At 36.3% G+C, this 22,830-nt stretch overlaps 1 protein-coding gene and 1 long non-coding RNA gene across 2 annotated transcripts in view; one reads left to right on the forward strand and one right to left on the reverse strand.

Moving 5' to 3' along the window:
• LOC148079695 (leucine-rich repeat transmembrane neuronal protein 4) overlaps positions 1-14,242 on the forward strand; it is an 86,810-nt gene extending 72,568 nt beyond the window's left edge. Inside the window, exon 3 of the mRNA XM_087791364.1 lies at positions 8,742-14,242. Within this exon, the coding sequence (XP_087647490.1) occupies positions 8,742-9,116 (375 nt within the window). The 3' untranslated portion in view covers positions 9,117-14,242. The remainder of the gene's footprint in view (positions 1-8,741) is intronic.
• The window catches only part of LOC148079696 (uncharacterized), a 251,374-nt gene continuing 238,754 nt past the window's right edge, over positions 10,211-22,830 (reverse strand). Inside the window, exon 2 of the long non-coding RNA XR_015711334.1 lies at positions 10,211-10,287. This is a non-coding gene — a long non-coding RNA (uncharacterized LOC148079696). The remainder of the gene's footprint in view (positions 10,288-22,830) is intronic.

Below are 22,830 nucleotides of genomic sequence, written 5' to 3' on the forward strand. Positions count from 1 at the left end.
TGCACAAACTTTTTAAAATACTGCCTTAAATTAAGAATGTGGGGGAAGTCTCTTAGATTATGGGATGTTACAAGAAATATCCCAATCAAGGTCGTTTTTTAACCCGACAGAATGTCTAAAGTCAACAGGATTTGAATCAATTGATTGTCGGAAACAAAAACTAAATGTTCTTGGGCCTCTTAATGTATATTCCTTTGACGAAACAATGTTATATTGTTGCAACACAAATTATAACAAGACAAAAAAAAAACCCTCTTTAAATTAGACTCATTTGGATCGTTGCAATCAACACAGATGTTAACAGATGTGCACCACTTCACAACGTAGTCTGTTATGCTGACACAATGGTTCGGAGACACTTGCATTACCCATGCAGCTGTGCTGACACTCTCCCGGGATCAGCTGTCTGAAAACAAACTGATAATGTTTAGCTTCACAGCGCCCGCGGCACGTCCACGCATACGTGCCCTACTGAACACCTGACTGGTGGGCCGCGTGTCACCGATCCCTGCTTAGTGCCATCTGTATTATCGCTATACAACTTATATAGCATATATAGAGCATATATTGTGAAAACAACTAAGTTAAGCTCTACAATTATAAGCCGTCACATTTGAAGAATAATGAGTTCAAGCCCGCCAAAAAATACCCCTCTAGGTTTTATTCTTTAATCATAAAAATGTGTTTTGATCAACGTTTGTTTTTATGAGATGTTGGTTTTAATTCTAAAACACAACGTCAATTCAGTGTTAACATCAATAAAAAGGGAAGGATAAAAAGAGGACATGTTGGTGTTGTTAAATGTAAGTCAAAATATTAGATACATTTAAAAAAGTGATTCACTTTGAGCAATGTGGAATATAAAAAGGTTAAAGTCATTCTTTTTTTTTCTTTGTTTAAAAAAATGAGCTTGGCGCAGATTATCACAATAAATTGTCCTCAGACTTAATTTAAAGATTTTATTTTTATTATAATACTATAATGAAACTATGACTCACATGATTTTTCTCGCTTCCCAGATCAAATGTCTTACAGCGCTTTAGAAAAAAAAAAAAAAAACTCTTGGTATGTTGACACTATCCATGGCGTATTAATAGTTTCTGTCAAAAACATCTAACAGGCTCGTCTACTATCCTCATTGGCCATGACTCAGAGTGGAGCCACATCAGTATGACGGTAAATAAACTGATTAATCAAGACGGAGGAAAATCAATGAAACCCTCAGAACTGTGAGGAATTGCCTCCGTTCCATATCATATCTCAAAATCTGTTATATTATCTGCCACTGTAATACCTGTATAATAGTGTCGTAATAGAAAAAAAAAAAAAAAGATATTATCCTGGAGATATCAATCTCTTTTCGCTTTGAACACATACAGCTTCACAGTGTACTCTGGAGTCAATGATAGATTTAGAAAGTTTGACAATATAAGCTTTGAACCTAAACATCAAATATTTATGGGATTTAAAGATGTATGAGCCATGATGAATTATTCCTATACATTCTTCCCAGTCCATGAAGACAAGTTGACGATTAAAGCAGGCTTTCAATTCAAATCCAATGAATATCAGTATCTCAGAACTGTCAAAAAAAATGACAACACATATTGAGAAAAGAAGGTTATTTGAGTTTTCAAGGTAAGGCAGAAACACATTATAATAATTATCAAATGTTTGAATATAATTTATTAATACAGATAACCTTTATTTAAGCAAGGACACAGTTGTACTTCATTAAACAGAGTAACACATGAGAAAGGTAAAGAAAAAAAGTTCAAGTTCAATTGAGAATTGCAAAAACTTTTAATAATGATGGCTTGATGAAGCTTCATGAAGCAGTATCATTATTTCATATCATATCAGTATTTTCAGAGCTCACTCCCTGCGTACTCTATAACCTTTTGCTTATTGCAGCTATAATATTGAAACCTCATACCATCTATTAACATGGCGGCACCTACCGAGCTCAATCATGGCTTCATTAAGCTTCACCACTAATTTGCCGTGCACAGCAAACAGTTCTTAAGGTTACTTGATACCTTTTCAATGAATAAAAGCTCTTCTGACAGCCAGGACAAGTGGAGAAAAACGATTTATTGCATTATTAAGACGGAAATCTGACTTCAAATGACCTACAAAATGCATGTACAATATGTGTCAGAGATTCAAAATGAATCATAGTCGAACAAGCAGCTTGGATGTTACGTTGATGGATGAAAGTGGGCTGATGTTTGAAGTTTGATTCCTGTCTATAATTCCTTGTTGCTTCAATAGAAATAAAAATGCATTTAAAAGAAGCTTCAATAAAAAAACATTTTTTTGTTTTTTCATAACTTGCATTTTCTTGTCATCGAGCGACATCTCCAAAAAGTCCATCAACTTGCATCAGCATGCGTCGTGTAAATGAAAAATAACTCAAAAAACAAACAAACAAGATTTGTGTGGCTAACAATTATACATTCATTTTACATTGTATAGTTATACATTTCTTTCTTTATATTTTCTCCATTAAAAACAGTTCTTCCTTTTAATAAGAGTCCCCATAATTAACAGGTTTTCAATGACATTAGTCCATTGTGTTATGTCCGTAATCAAAAATAATATTTGTAAGAAAAATAAGCTCCCTTCAAAAGAATATTTAAAAAACTATGAAAGATAAAAAAAATAACTCAGGGAGGCCTAAAATAAATGAATTGTATCTTATTTTCTAATTTAAAAAGTTTTCTTTGATGTATATATTTGAGTAAAATCTCTTAAATTGATTATTTAGTTTTATTTTTTCAAAGACTCAAGTCTACGTTCATACTGATGAAGCTTCATGAAGCCGCGTCACATATTATTAACGCTCTGCAGGTGGCGCCCTCAGAGAGAACAGAGAGTGACATGTAGAGTGGAGGATGTAACAAGTCACACCTGTGCTGTGACTAAGGAAAGAAAAGTCACATTTTTTGTAAACAAGCGGATGTACATTTCTTTTTTGTATTGTGAGAGAGGAACGCATAACTCACTCTGACAGGACCTTCCAAGTGTTTAGTGGTGGTCTCTCAGCTTCTTTATGTCCGCGTTATGCAACTGGAGTGAGCCGGAGAGTTTAGCTTGGCAGGCTGAAGACTTTTGAACTGTAATGATCCCGGCGCCCGTGGCTGCACCGTCATTGTTGACTTTGGCAGAGTTACTGCATCCTAAGTTGCTCATAAAAGAACAAAGAAACACAAATTCTTTGAGCCACTGAAATAATGTTGAGGATGATTTATTGAATATTGGCTTTTTTCATCTCGAGTACGAGTCCCTGAACGAAACGAGAATGGAAAACAAGATACAGTCGCAGAAGGAGTTAGACTGACCTCTATTTAGTCAAGAGGTAAGGGTGTGAACAACTTGAGTACATCTGTGTTAATACTATAAGAATCAATATTCTCTGATACTTCATACTAACATTATCAGTCACAGTGTGAAAGCAACAAAATAACCTCTTACACACATATTAAGCTACAGATACTCTTTATCTGTTGGATCTCGATAACATGGAGGAAGACGATTTGGAGAAATGTGTTTGCTGAGAGAATCTAGTCGTGGAACATGATGCCAGTACTCTGAGCATCTAAGTGCTGCCAGACAAGAGGAGCAGACGACGAAGCAACAATACACAATGATACACGCACTATTTCACACTTCCTACAACATAGTGAAATTCTCGAGCCAATTCGCAACATGAAATTAATTAGAATTAAATAGGGGATGAGAAGAAATGTGTTGACTGTAGATGGAAAACAAACAATACACTCCAATGAGATTTTCAGGAAATGTTCCAAATGCATAAAAAAAGGTGATTGAATGTTGATGAAATTATTCTTTACTCTCCTTCCAATTAGTAGAAATTTCCATTGGTTTGGACAAACATGTATTGTTATTGGTCATTCCACATTGTTTTAGGAATATTAAAGAAGATTGCTCATATTTGTGTAAAAAGGTCAGAGCTAAGGGTTTGGCTTTTTCATTGAGATCCAGGTTTGATTCCAGGGTAAAGGAAAAAAAAAAGCCTGGTCAACAAAAAACATGGATTTAATTGTATGTTGAGTTTGAAAATGTCATCTTTGCTGATCCGTATAATCCGCTTGTGGTGCAATTATCCCTGATGCTATTTAGGTAAAAAAATTAGCTTTAGGTACAAATGACCTGGTGTCTGAAAACAAATGTGTTATACCACACAAGGGATACCACAACCACGTTTGTTTTCAGACACTGGGTCACCTTGACCCTTAGATAACAAAAGTGTTACAGTTATTTTATTATACCATAGATGATTAAGTCAGGAGGTATTTTATTGAAATCACTTTTTAAACATGATTCCCACCGATCTTTAAAATGATGTCTCTGCTTTTAATTATGAGTTTTATTAGCCCATAGCTAGTAATTTGAAGTAGCAGGTAGAACGTTAACTGATTTTGAATACAATTTAGTGGGTGTTTACAAGTAGAAACGAGGTTAGTACAACGACTAAAAACATTTTAGATTCATTAAATCACTTTTCAAATACATAATGTTTAGATTGAATTCAATAACTTTATTTGTATACATCTTAAAATAGGTAATGGGTAACACATGTTTTCGTACAAACTCACAGCAACTATACGTCGTATTCAATGTATCTGGGAAACTGAACAGCCCTCTACATAAATATTGCAGAGGTGTTGCTTGTTTCACAGGCAGTTACAACACGATTCCTTTATTTGGTAATAGAACGCAAATCTAATACGACAGGAGTTTGATCTTCTAGTACGATGAAGAAGCGGGAGCTGAATACTGCTAATATAATCTCTTAGTGAGCACAACATTAGAAAACAAGTATTTATAGAATTTAAAGGAACGTGTTTATTAAGCTACACTTAAATGTCTTTCTCTGTCTCAGAATCCGTTTGAAACCACCGGAGCAGATTCATTCCCAGACAATTTAAAAGAATCCATCGAATTGGTTATGAGTTAATATTGCTTAATTATTTCATCACACGGAACCTTGACCTGAAAGCGGAGCCGAGGTGGGCTCAGCGCTTGACAGGAGATGAGTGGGTGGTGGTGCAGCGAAACTGGTTGGTTAAAGGTTTAAACTGAAAGGCGAACGAGGGGAGCAATCCACTTAGTGGCCATAATGTAATGAATCAGGGCCTCTAAATGGAGTTCATCTGAGGAGGAAGGAGGTACAAGGGGGGGAAAGAACCGAGCTGCTGTTCCTGGGCTGGGATGTAGAACTGAGAGGTGATTTTGTGAAGCAGTGCACTTTAACACCTCTAATAAGGCTCTCTTTTTTTTTTTAATGAATACATGATTGCAACCTTGTTCAGTTGCTATTTTCCATCGCGGCGCTGCATCATAGCCTCATGTTGAGGTTCAGCTGGAGGCTACAACAGCATTTAATGTAGAATTGGTTTTACACTAGTTCTGAGGAGAGTCGTGTGTTTAGCAAACAATAATCATTGAATCAAACAGATAAATTGCTTCTATGATTCCAGGTTGTATTTAAAAGATAGATATATTTATCCTCCCTTGCCAACAACTCAACAAAACAAAAGTAATGAAACATATTTAATTAGCACATTAATCACTGTTGCAGGAATAACATCAACACATTTTTTCAGGAGCCACTCAAGTGCTCATTTTAGTGTAAATCATAAATTCTGTTAATAGAGAAAGGCGCATAAGGTGATATAAGTTAGTGACAAATCCTTCATAACTGTCTTGGATCCAGATGGTAATACAGAACACCACAGAAATCATTTGTTTCTATTATTAGCTCTTGGTTTTCAAGTTTTCATCATAATATAATAAGGTCTTTTTGAGTTATTTAACAGGCAGATGCATAATCGAGTTATGAAGATGGCTTTTTTTCCATCCATCCATCTATCTATCTATCTATCTATCTATCTATCTATCTATCTATCTATCTATCTATCTATCTATCTATCTATCTATCTATCTATCTATCTATCTATCTATCTATCTATCTATCTATCTATCTATCTATCTATCTATCTATCTATCCATCTATCCATCTATCTATCTATCACTTTGAAAATGAAGACACTTTTCTCCTTATATATCAATCTTTTGATCCGGAACAATAATGCATTTTTATTCCGCTTTATAAACAATTTTAGGTGGGATAAAACGCATTTAATCACGTAATTAAAGATACAGATACACCTTTTTAAAACAATTAACTAAACCCATAGCAAATAGTCATGATGGACGTTCACAGAAAATGGATAACCAAAAGTCCAAATACAATGTTACCGTCATCTCCTGCTGAATAATGGCTGCTGAGGTCTAGTACCAGAGAATCTCCCCGACACATCTACACTCCAATCGTGTTCCCTCAGTATGGAACAGTGATTAGTGAGGTTATATAATGGATTCTTCCTGATCTGCATGGAAGTAGGTGGGATTGTGACACTTGCCTTGCTGACAACCTCTCCTCGCTGTCAGGGGTTGTATTATTCATGTTTTTTTTTTCATGTCAGAGTCACATCTGTAGCTCCTGCTGTTGTTGTGTGCTTGCTCTCGCCTGCGTGAAAAGATCTGATAATCTGTCCATGTGCCAGGCGCCTGCGTTTCATCCAGGTCAGCTGTATTTTTCATTTTTTAAATATGATCCCTACGATGGTAGACGATTATTTTAACACGGGTTAGAGGAGGTGGCTGTTAAAGTTAAAATGGATGGAGTTTCAACCGGGCCTCATGTGTTTGTTTGGCAACGTGTTAGGGTTTGCATACGGAGCACGAGACCAGACACTCGGCCAGATGTGACAGGAACTTCTGGGAGTCACGTAAGTGTAACTGACAACAAGGGTTATTTGCTCCAGTGAGTTTAGTGTGAAGGTATGTTTTCACCAAATGTAACTGTGCACAGGTAGACCGGGACATAGTTTACAAAATATACAGATTACTTTTAGATATTCTCTCAGGATGATTTAAAAAAAAAGTTGTGTTTGTCCTAGTATTTGGCTGACCATAGGTTCAGGTGGTCATCGCATGATGATGTCATTTTTATCCAGCCTAATTTCCTCAAATCAGACACAGGCATAATGCAACGTCAAATAAAACAAATTCTCTATTTTTTATTTTTTATTTATTGATCAGCTAAATAAAAAAAAAAAAAATAATAATAATAATTTTAAAATATAATACTGATTTATTCTCAATTATAGCTAAAAACTTTTGTTTGAATTAATATAATTTTTAAACGGCGCACGGTGGGGCAGTGGTTAGTGTGATCGCCTCACAGGTTGCTGGTTTGCTTCCAGGGCGTGAGGGAGCGAACTTGTGACCTTTCTGTGTGGAGTTTGTATGTTCTTCCCATGTTGTGTGGGTTTACTCTGGTTTCCTCCCACAGTCCAAAAACATACAGTGGTTTATTGGGAACTTGGAGATTGTCCATAGGAATGAGTGTGTGTGTCCTGTCCAGGGTGTCCCCTATCTCGAGCCTGATGAAACTGAGACAGGCTCCAGACCCCCGTAACACTCATAAGGGAATGAGCGGCACAGAAAATAAATGAATACACTCCATCATTTGTTTTTTCATTTTATTTTTCAGCTAGGGATATATTTACTCTCCAGTTGGGTTCATTTAACCATTATAACAAATGCATAACATTTATTTTGAAGTTTGATGACTCCATTTGTTATTGAAAAACAGTTTATAATTCAAGACTCTATTTTAGATTCAGTGTTAGTGTTGCAGCTCTTTAACGTGTCTTTTTTTTTCTGTTCAATCCCAATTTTTAGATGGAATTATGGTCAGAAAAGATTGGTTGGTTTCAATGGGACATAGTGCTTGCGATGGGCAGACCTAGCTTCTTAAAACAGTGGAATCAGTTTAACAGTTCACTCTGTGGTACCCAGTGTTTAAAATGGTGTTTGGTTTCAATAAAGTAGCGGTGGTTTCCTATACGTGTACCAAAGTCAGGTCTGGTTCATGAACTATTTTTTTTAATGAATTTAGATTGGTAAAATGAATTGAATTAAATAGTAAACATTAAGTAAAACAATTCTGGATAATCTCCAGTATATTGATATTTCAACCCATTTAAAATTGGAAAGAATCAAGGCAGCTTCTATTAAGACAATGTTTTAAACCTCTTTTTAATCAGGTAATGTTGAAGGCAATATAAAACTTTTTAATGTATCGTAACAAATTCAGCAGAGATGCTTCATGCTAAAATTAGACTACAACAATCGAAAACAGATACTGATCCTGTTAAAGGACGGACAGTTATAGACCTTTCAATGAATGTCCAGCTCGTGACTGTGTGTGACATCTCACCCGCTTGCTTGATTGAATTTGACACCTCTGCTCTGTGGTGCGAATAAAATCAATTACCAGTCCCTGATGGAGACAAAAATGTGGCACAATTGTAAGAAACTGTCTTCCCATCAAACATGTAATTTTCCTTCTTTTAAGAATGCAGGGTGAACATATTGAAGTATACGTTCATTCGAAGATTGATAAGCAATAAAGATGTCTTTGAATTATGGCTTATTTATCTGCTTGTTTTTATTCACATTGCAGCTCCTTTTTTTGTATAAACAATGAAAGTAATCTATATGTTTCTTCTTTCTTTTTGTTCCCGCTTTCCTCTCCCTCCCACATGCTGTTCTTCTCTTCCTGTCCTTTTATTCAACCCATTAATATTCTCTTCACACTCTTGGCTTCATAAATCCTCAATTCTTACTGTCTCTTTACACAGGTTCCACACCAGATGGGTGCGCTGACCTTCTATCGCTATGAACAGCCCATTGTAGACTACTGCCAAGCCCATCAACCCCTGCGGCTAAACATGGGTTACGAGGGCCCGCCACGGGACATGGAGGGCCTGGAGGACCTGGTCCCGTGTGACCGGGCCACGATACAGACAGTCGCACTTCCCGCTGTGCCCTCCGCTGCAAGCATGGTGACCCCTGGACCAGGGCCACGATCTCCTCCTCTCCCCTTAAGACCACCGACTGACGGCCCCCCCACCGGTCTTTACCACACACTGAAAGCTCCGCCCCACCCGAAATTGGACCCTAAAGAGTTGGGGCTGGTTGCGAGGAGCTTGACGAGGCCATCTGACAAACAGTGACTTTGAACAGAAGGGGGCAGGATGAGCTGGTGAATCCATCGGTCCTCATTACAACACACCGGTCAACAAAATTTTAGAAAAAGACCCAGAACATTGTTTTTGTTTTTAATCTCAAATGATAGGGAACAAAAAAGGTTATGTTTTAAGGCTTGGGGCGCTTTCAGGATTGAAGGGGAACGTGCAATAGTGTTAGACTCTCAACGACAGGACATTTCAACAAGGGAAAGTCAGAGCGGAATCTTCATCAACAATCTCATTTAAACATGACAAACTAGATTATCTTTGGTTATCTGTGAGAAAAGACGCAGTTCTGCATGTCAAACCAAAGAGTTCGCTCACTTTTTAATGCACATAATAAGTATTTGCTTGGGCGGGGGATTCTATTGCCGAACTCGAAATTCAAATATCATCTCTTGCTGGTCTCTGATGAGCAGGAGTTATCCTGCCACATTAGCAAGCTAACTATATAACAGCTACCTTCACCGCAGTTTATTTTTGGACGGTGTTTCTGTTCCTGGGCTTCTAAAAAGACAATGACCTTTTGAGGAAATGCAATTATGGCATGTTCCACATATTCGGGCTTGTTTAAAGATTTATTTTGTGAGATACATAAGGCTTTAGGGGAAACGATGTGGATCAAAAGTACACATGATTGCAACTTATTGTACATATTCTAAAGGAGTTCACTCACTGAAGGACAAACCACTCTCTCTGCCCCAACAGTGGTATTTCAAAACGATGTGAGACTCAACTGCGAACAACGAGCTGAAACCATCTTGCTGTGTTTGCAAAGTCTTTGGCCACGTGCTCTCGTTTTTTCCCTCGACTGCAGATGCAAAGAGTGCCTAGTGGGGCCTTGTTGAACCAGCACATTGACCTCTGTATGAACCCATAACGCGCTGGGAATATTGCCTGCCATCCTCTTTTGTCCGGAACAGCCTGTCTGCAGTGCAGAGAGACTCTAACTCACTTGATAACCTTTTGGCAAACTTGTCAAGCATTGCTACTTATTGACTTATAGAGCTGATGAGGATTAGAGATAAGGCTGTTATGGCCTGTCAAGTATCCATTCCAGCTTACTCCACGCAATGCAATGGGATAATTTTCTAACTGTCACCGATAATTGACCTGGGTCTTCTTTTTTTTTTTTTTTTTTTCTTTTTTTTTGCACCTTCTCCGGAGAGACTGATTGATCAGATAAAGACATTTCAAAGGATCGAAAACTGCTTGGATCAGAGAGATGATTATTTTTATTTCTTGGTTTGACTTGAGAAAGCTTTTCAAGATGTTCAAGATGATGTCATGAAATTATGTAGGACTTATAAAAGGACAACAAATGGATGGAACTTATTTATCGTGTAAATAGTGAATCTGGAAAAAAAAACAAAAAAAACAATCTTCTTTTAAAAAGAGAAGAGGAGCCTTATTCATTTTCCCAGTGGATATCTGTTTTCAAGATGAAGAGATTCAAACAGTGCTCTGCTTATTGATGATAAATATTTTTCTATTTGCTCCCATCACCTTTTTTTCAATCATGAAACACACGTTATTTTTGGTTTTGTGTCTTACCGTGCAAAGGAAGGAAGATCAGGAGCCCTGTTATTGTGGCGCATTGTCCAACCTCAGAGGTCCTCGCATTATTTTTCAAATTAAAACAAAAAAAACCAAAAAAAAAAAAAGTTTGAGCTCATTGTGCAAGTGGTCACCGTTTGTCTTGTGAAATGCATCCCAAGCCAGTTGTCTGACTAATCTTTAACACATTTTGGGAAAAAAAAGTTTGTGCTACCATTTTTTTTGTTTTTTTTGTTTTTTTTGTACTTGAAAGAAAATATAGTTTTATTTAACGTGCTACAATTCTGTTTGCGTTGATGCAAACAAATCGCCAGTGTTGATGGTTTTAGGATTTAGGATGGTCCGATTCCCTTCATGTACAGGACGACGCATTAAAAACTACAGTTTGCTCCGTATGGTTGCTTAATAGTGCTGGTGGAGTTTACAAATGTAACAGCAGCCGTGACAATGTCTTTTTACTCCTTGAGATCTCCTGATTATTCCACGTGTTGTCTGCCTTGCTCTGTATCATTCTTAATCTTTGACCTGGATTCCACACTTATACCTGTTAATGATTTTTCGTCTGCATGCTGATATTTGGGGAAATTAACGCAAAAACAAAGTATTGTTTTCTTGAAAGCAAACATTCCTCTTTGACCGCTTCAGTCATTTGTGTTGACTCATTCTGTGTTTGGAATATAAAGAGAACATGAACCAATAATATATATATATCCCAGTCAGATATATACAACACAATATGAAGGGCTGCCAAAGTCTAACTCCATTCATCCAGAGCTGACAAAGAATATAGTCATGGTTGGCCATTATTTCATGACACACGCAGGAGAGACGATGTCTCTCAGCTGGCCTGGGAATGTCTCATGGACCCAGAAGGCTGTGGACAGGGAGAGGCTGGTCAGGGGTTTCTTGCTAAAGCAACTGACCGTACGACAAGACGCCAAGTCATGATAAAGGAGAGATGAACAAGCAATCTTTAATTGATAACAGCCAAAGCACTCAAACCACACAGTCCCATAATGCATTGCAAATGTCAATGCTCTCAAACGAGGGTTAAATCTTTTTTTTTTTTTTTCTGATTATGAATGATGAATATGTGTTTTGATTACCCTTGGACAAAAACCAAACCATCTCAAATGTCACTAAGCTGTTGGAAACCTTATGGAGGATGTTCTATTATATGATATTAAAATGGAGCAAAAATGTATCACCAACGCAAAATCAAAACAATTTTTTCTGCGAACACAAGATGCAGATTGTGACGTTCACAGTCATTGTACTAGTTTGCTTTCAGAATTCAAGATTGTTCTCCACACCTTAGCATCTTATTCTGAGATAGTAAATAATAATTATTGGAGTGTCATTTTTCCCTGGCAAGGAGTCTTGTGGGAATAGATTCACACGACGTGTGTCCAAAAAAAGCGCAATTTTACTTTGAAACCTTCAGAAAATGTAACAAATCATAGACATGTTTGGCAATTTCTCTTTGTTCAGTGATTTTGCCACTTGTTACACATGTTGATGGTTGAGTCTCTGCCAGAAAAGACAGCCAAGTAGGTGAATACCATAATAGAAAATGATGTATTCAAACTTAAAATCTTGATGTGGTCTTGCTGGTTTGCTAAGAGAAATATTGCTAGAAAACTGTCTGCGAGGCTGCTTGAAATATCTTTTTATTTTTAATGCCATATGAGTGACGATCACTCCTCTGTATTCGAGACAGCTAAGGAACGCTGTGTTCACAGTCATATTTGTGTCTTACTTTGTGTTGCCCTAATTATTCTCCATGTATTTTTCAGTGTTTGTATTTTGTCTGTGTGTTTTGCTGTTCATCCCTGAGTTAAGGTGATGCTTGGACAGAAATGGAAGCAGTGAAACTGATCTGTTATCAAAATATGTTCCCGGTGTAATTACCTGCCAGCAAATTTCAAAACACATTGAAAACAAATGACTTTGCTTAAAACTCCCGCAGATTTCTCAAGCCAATTTGTATGAGAGGCTGACAACACCGAGAGAGGAGAAAATGGTGTATTCAGTGTCTGTTTGAGAGGAAATATCGAGGAGATCTGGATGTGACATGGTCATACAATTAACATTATTATATATTAGTTTGATCAATTATTGGTGTGATTATGATTAGTGATGCGCGTATGAAGCTTCATGAAACAGTGTCTTAATTCTTAAATCCCAAATTTTACAGACTTATTCTAAACATCACTATGGCAAAGATGTTTTTATTTTATTTTTTAAATTATTGCTGGTGGGCAAATGAACACCTAAACAGACACACATGCATGCACACAAACACACACTATGGATTAACAGTAAAGGTCACTAAATATCTTACAAGAATCCTGAACGATATACATTGCCTACATGCGTCAATATTGAGATATTATGTTAACAGACACACAAGCAGATAACAGATATCACACCAGGCATCGACAACAGTGTTAAGGTCACCAAAGGCCATTTGTGATGGTCGAGTGGTTTTGAATCCATCACCTGATAATCGTATTAGGAAAAGTTAGTTCCCCGCACACGCGAGGATTCGAGGCCTTCATTTCAGTCTTGTAATACATAATTGATTAAAACAAAGCAAAAATATTTTTAATGATCGCCTTAAGGTAAGCAACAATCAAGTGTTTCTGTTTGGAATTATTTAATAAGTGTTAAAGTTTGAAAATACATTTGCAATGATGACAGTGGTGCCATTTGTTAACCTTGTTGAAAGGCATGAACATGAGATGAACGCTGGTAGGACATAAGTTGCATGTTATCAGAGGTTGTGTGTGTGTATGTGTGTGTGTGTGTGTGTGTGCACTTGTTTGTATAATCACGCGTGCCACTCCTCCTCCCTCTACCTCTCTTTAGCTATTGGCCACCATCACTTTAAACCCAACTGATCTACATTGACTGCAATTGTTCCGTCCTGCTGAACACTATCATCGGTCTTTAACCTCCGGCCTGTATTGTCCGTACTGTTTTTTTTTTTTTTTCTTTTGTCAAAGTGGACAGAGGAAGACAAGGGTATGTTCATTAGCTTCTGTCAGGGACTTTCTTTGTCTGAATAAAGCCCAATTTGTATCACTAAATGGACCTAATGTTCAGACTGAAGTAAAGAAGGTGTTTATTTAAATAGCTAACATTGACTCCTCACAGTTGGTTCAAGACCAGAGTGCAAGTAAAAGTAAGGCCTTGACTGTGAGCAATAACAGAAGTGAGCGTTCCGTGCAGACTCTTTTGTATTCATCTCAAATTCTTTATATACTGTACAAAACATGAGCGACCTTCTCATCCATTCCCTGCAGAGAATATCAATTTCTGTCGGGTGTAAATATGTGCTGCGTTGTTTTCTTTGGTAGCTTGTTGTTGATTTTTTTTTTTTTATTTTGTTTTTATTTAAGTTTTTTATTTTTTTTAAACTGTATTCAAATATTTTGTGGAAACATGTTCCAAGCGCAAAATGATGGCTCTTCTTGGAGTATATTATTGTCAGAAAAATGTTTTGTAAAAATTTTGATGATGATATCGGAAATAAACATCTACTGATGGGAGCATTGTGTTGTTGTTTTTTTTATATAAAAATGAAAAACACTATAAAAAAACAAGCCATTATAAGATTATATGACTGCTGCTACTACTTTCACTAATGATAATGATATGAAGTTTAATACAAATAATAAAAATATCAATAATAATAGCTGAAAATTTAGACTAACGTCCCTATCAACTGGTACTTAGTAATTCATTACCACTTTTTCATGATCTTTTACTAATTAATAAAGTGTAGTTTAAAAAAAAACATTTGTTACAGTTACCAATAAATATATAACTTGTGAGTTATTTATTTGCACAGTTTTTTAATAAGTGGTTTATAACCCATTTACAGTTTATTAATTATCTGTTATCTATCTAAGGTAAATTTTTTTCTAAAAACTATTAACAAATATTTAAGAAGACATTAATAACTCATCATTAAAAATGTACTATTAAACAATCAACTAGTTTTAACGGATAGTTATTATAAAGTGTTACCCAGTAATATAAATTCTTATTTTGATGATAATCATCATTATAACAATAAGATGAAAAAAAGAAGAGGAAAACAAAGAGGAAGAGGAAGAAGACAAAGAAGAAAAAGAGAATAAGAGAGAGGAGCTGATGATGCAGAAGATGAATAGGAACGAAAAGGAAAAGTAAAAGGAGAAGATGAAGAAGAAGATGAAGGACAATGAAAAGGAAAAGGAGGAGGAGAACAATAAATAAGGTATAAATCAAAGCAGAAATATGTATGCCAAAGCCCTGACTGCTCGGTGCATAATATTCACATTACCACATGTTTATTTGCTTACCAAACGAAATAAAGGTTTTTGCTATGTCAGTTTATCCTTTTATGTCTCTGGTAAGCTAGAAAAAAATCTAGTTCATGAGTCATAACAAATGCATTTTACCAAAAGCATAGTGCTGATTTTATGAATTTAGATTTTGGCAAAACAGTGTCATCAACAAACCTCAGCTGCAGTTGACTTCTATGTTTTTCCATCAGCAATAATCCAGGTCTAAAATATCGAAATAATTGCCAATACCAGCACACCTTAGTGACCTGAACTTCTTCCAGCAGTATACAGTGAGCCGTATATGAATGTCTGGAAACATTAGTAATGCATACAATGTAGTGTCTGTAATCACAGAAGAGAACATAAACATTTGTTGAAAGCTATTTTATGATGCCGTTTTTTCATTCTCACTTTAATTTGTTTCAACTAGTTTCTACTTCTTCAACTAGTTTCTTCCCATCTACATTCTAAGCCCTGTATCCAAATATTTAGTTTCTGAAATGTTGGAGTAAATGAATGAAAGTGACATTTGACAAGTGATTTTGAATTAGCGGAGAACAATACTCTCACTGGATCTTTTAATTGCATTAACCAGCAGTTATTATGAATCTGCCTGCATAAAAGAACGAGCGACTCTGACTGTATTATTTTAATGAACAAATTAATATTTAAACTTACCATGCTTGGATGGATTTATTCAATCTTTTCCAATTTGTTAGATCATTTTTTTGGCAATTGGTATTTGAAATTTGGTTACAAAACAAGCACTTATCACTTTGTATTCATGTTTAACACTCTTTAATTATATTTGTTAACTTGTTTACTGCGTGGAGATTCAATATTTTCCTGAGCTTGTTCTTCGATAACTCCTCCCACAATTGTAATGCATTCCTGCTAATTAAATGTCTAAGTATTTCTGGTCCAGCGATCTGTCAAGACTTTGCCAACTTGTTTTACTGTACTAAGCTTTAGCTTGTTCATTACAAGATAGATGAAAAAATAACAGAGCCAAAGAAACACTATCATAATTTAGTAGCATTTAATCTAGAAAAAATGACGGGAACTGAACAAACCAGTTGTGATTAAAAAGGGCTTTGTAGACGAGGGGTCCTCAATCTTTTTTTTTTGCAGCACATACCAGTTAAATGTTGGCATTAATATGACCATATGATGGCCAGCAAAAAAAACAAAAAAAACAAAGATGGAGTGCTTGAAAAAGTTATCTCACTATGAATCAGCAGTAGTACCTTTCTGCAACAAGACATAAAAAGGTTTTCTTTATCATCTTTGCTAGTTTATATGTTTATTTTTGAGTAAACTTGATCAGAACAAATGCCTTCACTTTTCAATAATCACAAAGCTTTTGTTACTTAATAAAAAATGCAACAAACACATCAGTAATAACCAATGGAACACAAATAAAATGAATAAAATCAATTTTTTCTTTCTGTGCAGCCAGCTAACAAATGCCTTATGGACCAATACTGCCTGGTGGTTTTACTGTACATTACTGATGTAAGAAGTTGTCTGATGTATCATTAGCATCAAAATGTATCCAATATATTGTAACTATAACAGGTTTAGAAATGTTTAAGGATATGATATGATGCAATTACTTTACAAAACAACATCGAAATAGAGCCTTTAGGCAGGAAGTAAGTTGCTCCTGAGGCCCTTATCCTTATTTTACAAATTTACCACAACAATTACATATCACACTAGCTAGACAAAAAAGCAAGATAAAAGCTCATATACCAGGAAAACAGATAGATTAATGAAAAAACTCACCAGCCACTGTCTCACCGACTTGCCTTTGTGTCTGGTATAGAAGAGGATAAAAAGTGGTGTTGCAATATATTGCTTTGCTCTCTGTAGCAATAAATAATCAATACACTGACAGCAAATATCACGGTGAAGGCACACTGTCTAAAATGAGCTCAGGATTTCATCTATTTTTATTTTCTTGAAATAAGTCAAATGGGCCCAAGTTTACAGAAACGGATAGCATAGACCTCACTGAATCTTTCTGCTATCCCTTCATATGTCCAGTTTGAGCCAAAGCACTAGAATGTTCTGCAACTTCTGCACATGATTGCATGCACACTGATATGTGCCTGATATTTCTTTTAATTGTTATGTTACTTGTATTTCATGCATCTACTGTTAAACTGAAACGGGCTCAAATACCCCAGCACTACAATCGCGACTCAACTGTATTGTCCCAACCATAGTCCCAATAAAACAGACATGTTAGATCATAAAACCTTCAGATACCAGCAACTATGAGTGATTCCTCGATGTTGAATATGAGCTCATCGTGGAGTCTGGAATCTGATTGGGTAATGCATCCTATCTTGATGGTGTCAGCTGCTCAAAAACATTGTGTTTGTGGCAGATGCCTGAGATTTTATGAGTTATAACTTTACGGTCTCGTAAACCACGTTTGGGGTTTGGTCCGAGAATGAACCAACAATTGGCAAGTATGAGCCTACAAAATAAAACTTCCTTCATCCATGGTGAATCTCTCTTCTTGTATGGATGTCTTTTGCACATGTAAGTAAGTAAGTAAGTAGGTAAGTAATATTTGTGGAGCCCTTGTGCATCGGTTATGAATTCATCTTATGAGTTCAAAAGGATAGTTCACCCAAAATTTCGAATTTCTTGTATCTAAGCCTTTACACGAGAAATTGTCCAAAAAAATCTTTAACATGCCTTTATTTTTAACTTGTTTTAGCGGACGCTGCTATGCCAGCTGCTAGTCTAGCGGCCAGCTTAGCTTTTTCTTCATCTACGTCCAAAACAACACCCTTAAAAACATTCAAATACCTCCATGGTGCTTTTCTTTAACGTCCATTCTGTATTGAAGCCTCGACAAGAAGAATTCTTCCATATTGGTGCCGCGATACGACGTAGATAAAGTCAAATCTTTTGTACAAATCTCACTGAGAATGTTTATGTGAGTCATCTAAGTCTCTGCGTCATTGTGTCTAATTATACACCCCCAAATTGACAATGGTCTCTCTTCGCTCGGAAACGACTCTGAACTTTGGTGCTATCATACAAACATCTGAGTCAACTCTGCAGCCTTGTTGAAACAGTAGCACCGGTGTCACCGAGGATCTGTTTGTGATAGTCTGCTGTCACTTCTGATGTAGGCATCACACTTTCACCGCCATGGAGGGACATGACATGCTCGCGGCGATGTTTCAGGACATGAACTCTTGCTATCTCTTACTTTCCCCCTCCAGTGACCATGTTCAGTCTTCAGATACAGCAACAATTAGTCTATTCGTTTTCTTTTAATAATTTAAATCTAGATTTGTCAATACATTCTTTAAAAGTGGCAAGAAACTTCTTCCTCATCTCGTAATATGTTATGTACATTTGTTAGTTTCACATCCACACTAATGTGACAAAATCAATCCCTCCTTTGACTTAAGTGTGAGCATATGTTTCTGCGGGGCGTGTGAACTGAAAGGTTAAAAGAGATTCTGACATGGTTGAGACGTCATCCTATTCCAGCTGATTGAACACAGCCCACCAGCCGACACTTGGTGTGAAGAAAGCCCGTGGCTGGTGGTTGATTGTTTGGTTTGGGAAGATGGTAAGTATGTAATGTCTCTGGGTTTTTTTTGGTGACCTTTAAAAGAGAATAATGTTGGTGTTGTTATTTAAAATCCATGACTGGAAGGAAAAAAAATTAATGAGCTCCCTTATTGTTGTAAAAATGTCAAAGTGCTCATCTGACTTTGTGTCGATGTATTGAACTAAATCAGTGCATTGCCAGCAAAGCATATCACAATGAAAGAGGCCTGTCCTTATACGCCCCTTGCCAGATCCAAGACTGAGCTTTCAGAAATTCTCTTACAAAAGTTCTCTGTAGAGAATATTTGCCTACACTCCCCTTGGCACTTTTCCTTCATTTTTTGTGATTTTCCATTGACCTCAAATGAGCAGTCAACGATTCAAAGATACCTTTTAGCTTTTGCTTTATTTATCCTTAGTTGAATGCTTCCAGACTGCCAAAGAAAGGTTCTAAATATAAAGATGTTTTCATCTGTGATAGTTCATGGCATATAACTTCATAGAATAGGAGCATGGAATTTAGATTTTCTTTTCATTTTTTTTGTTGTTCGGAGCAGGAGGACATTAACAGCAAGAGTGGAAAAGTGGGACAGCTAAAAATACATGGAATTCCCAGCAGATGTACAGCTTTTATGGTGTGTTGTTGTTGATAACAATAATAATAATAATAATAATAATAATAATAATAATAATAATCAAGGTATCAACATAACCATCATCACAATGGTCACTTTCACGATCATCAGTGGCATCTTCATCACCATCATCATCAACACAATCATAAACATCAAATTCATCATCAGAAACATTTATTTTATCATCATCATCATCATAAACATCTAATGACTAAGCAGCATGACAGCAAAGGATAGGGCTAAACTGGACAGCCTTATTAAGAAGGCCGGTTACGTCCTAGGGCGCCCCCTGGATCCTGTGGAGGAAGTGTCTGGGAGGAGGATACAGAGCAAGTTGGCCTCCATGAAGAAGAACTTATCTCACCCTCTCCAGCACACACTGAGGGCATTGAGGAGCTCCATCAGTGATAGGATGCACCATTCCAGGTGTGTGAGGGAGAGGTACCGCAGGTCCTTCCTCCCTGCTGCCATCAGACTCCACAACAAGAACACAGCCAGATAAATATTTAACAGCACCTTTCTTCTTGTTATTTTTGTAAATATGTTGTGTATATATAATATGGTGCAGATTTATATTCTATTCTATTTAGATGTTTTAATTTTATTATTTTATTTCTGGGTGTTTTATTTGTGGTATATTGCTCTTGCTGTTGTTTAAACTGAATTTCCCCTCGCGGGACAAATAAAGGATTTCTGATTCTGATTCTGATTCATAATCAGCAACATTAACTTTATCATTATCATCATCAGCAGCAGAAGCATTTCCATCACTATCATCATCATCATCATAAACATCAACTACATCATCAGCAACATTAACTTTATCATCATCATCATCATCATCATCATCCTCGTCATCCTCCACTTCATCAGCAGCATCTCCATCACCATCATCATCATCAACATAATCATAAACATCAAATTCATCATCAGCAACATTTACTTTATCATCATCATAATCATAAACATCAAATTCATAATCAGCAACATTAACTTTATCATCATTATCTTCATAATCATCAGCAGCAGCAGCAACAGCAGCAGCATTTCCATCACTATCATCATCAACATCATCATCATAATCCTAAACATCAAATTCATCAGCAACATTTATCTTCATCATCATTATCATTATCGTCATCATCCACATAATCAGTAGCATCTCCATCACCATCATCATAATCATAAACATCAAATTCATCATGAGCAACATTCATTTTATCATAATCATCATCATCGTCATCATCCACATCATCAGCAGCATCTCCATCACCATCATCATCATCATCATCATCGTCATCATTCACATCATCAGCAGCATCTCCATCACCATCATCATCATCATCATCATCATCATCAACATAATCATAAACATCATCATCATCATCATCATAAACATCAAATACATCATCAGGAACATTAACTTTATCATCATCATCGTCATCATCATCATCCTCGTCATCCTCCACTTCATCAGCAGCATCTCCATCACCATCATCATCATCAACATAATCATAAACATCAAATTCATCATCAGCAACATTTACTTTATCATCATCATAATCATAAACATCAAATTCATAATCAGCAACATTAACTTTATCATCATTATCTTCATCATCATCATCAGCAGCATTTCCATCACTATCATCATCAACATCATCATCATAATCCTAAACATCAAATTCATCAGCAACATTTATCTTCATCATCATTATCATTATCGTCATCATCCACATAATCAGTAGCATCTCCATCACCATCATCATAATCATAAACATCAAATTCATCATGAGCAACATTCATTTTATCATAATCATCATCATCGTCATCATCCACATCATCAGCAGCATCTCCATCACCATCATCATCATCATCATCATCGTCATCATTCACATCATCAGCAGCATCTCCATCACCATCATCATCATCATCATCATCATCAACATAATCATAAACATCATCATCAACATAATAATAAACATCAAATTCATCATCAGGAACATTAACTTTATCATCATCATCGTCATCATCATCAGCAGCATTTCCATCACTATCATCACCATCATCATAATCATAAACATCAAATTAATTATCAGCAACATTAACTTTGTCATCATCATTATCATCATCATCCTCATTATCATCAACTTCATCATCACCTTCATCACCATCATTGCTACCACAATCATCATCTTTATTATCATAATCATCATCGTCATCATTATCATCATCACCATCATCATCATCACAATCGTTATTATCCACATCATCAGTAGCATCTTCATCACGATCATAATCATAAACATCAAGTTCATCATTAGCAACATTAACTTTATCATCATCGTCATTGTTATCGTCATCATCAGCATCATCCACATCATCAGTAGCATCTCCATCACCATCATAATCATGAACATCAAGTTCATCATTAGAAACAATAACTTCATCATCATCATCATTGTTATCATCATCATCCTCAACACCATCATTACCACCAGCAAAATCTACATTATCATCTAAATGCACTTCATTATCATCAACTTCACCATCACCTTCATCACCATCATTGCTACCACAAACATCATCTTTATTATCATCACCATCATCGTCGTAACCAGTTTAATCAATTTATTAATACATCCATTACTCCCCATTTATCCAAGGCCATTTAAGCCCTTGGCCTCCTCCCAGTTGTCCAAGTGCCTCACCAGGGAGTCCACAATGACTCATTCTTGAAACATGCGGATCAATGTGGAGGATAAGAAAGCCGTTTCACGTCCTGATTGGCAAGCATCCTGGATGGAAATCACTTCCTCAGATCATGGTCCTTAGTTGAAATATCTATTTAAAATGGATGGAAGACATTTTCTCAGTTGGGTTGCGATTTATCTTTGTGATGACCTTGTTCACCATTGAGGAAATGAGGTGAAATAGGTATCCTCAATCATGAGGATTCTTTATCAATATTTTTCGGTGAGAAGAGAGCTGAGCCAGAATGCAAATCTCTAAATTTACCGCTTGATATATGTTCCTACGCTCACCATGGAGATACCAGGACAATTAAGTGAATTCTCTTTATTTATGAATAAAAACCTTGATTGGATCTCATGTAAACACACAAATGTTCTTTTGACAAATGAAATAAGTTCTTGATGTCACAACCCTATCCCTGCGCAATGAGAGTCTTGCACTCCTGCTGATGTTGTCTGATAATCAGTCACATTGCCATTTACACTCCCTCGCCAAATTATTAGGTCCCTCATGATCAAATTAACGCTGGAAATGACAAACTGCACTATAAATTTCTATCTCAGGGGGAACGTGATTTATTTGAACAATGATCTTAGAGGCTGGACGTTGTAACACTGTAAAGTCCTAATCTTTTTTTTTCTCTCCTGAGAAATGCTGCTAACGTTGTGTCTCTCTCATTTAGACGTCTGTGAATGAAGAGTTGATAAAAACCTATAATTCTCCGTGAGGAAGGATTTATTGCGGCAGTCTCAGATAATACCGAAATGCTTTTATCTCAGTCCATAATGAATTGGCAGGTTAGCGTCCATTTACCCTTAGTCAAAATTCCAT

This window comes from Callionymus lyra, chromosome 5 (genome assembly GCF_982586985.1).
Source record: "Callionymus lyra chromosome 5, fCalLyr1.hap1.1, whole genome shotgun sequence".
In the NCBI taxonomy this organism is placed as follows: Eukaryota; Metazoa; Chordata; class Actinopteri; order Syngnathiformes; family Callionymidae; genus Callionymus; species Callionymus lyra.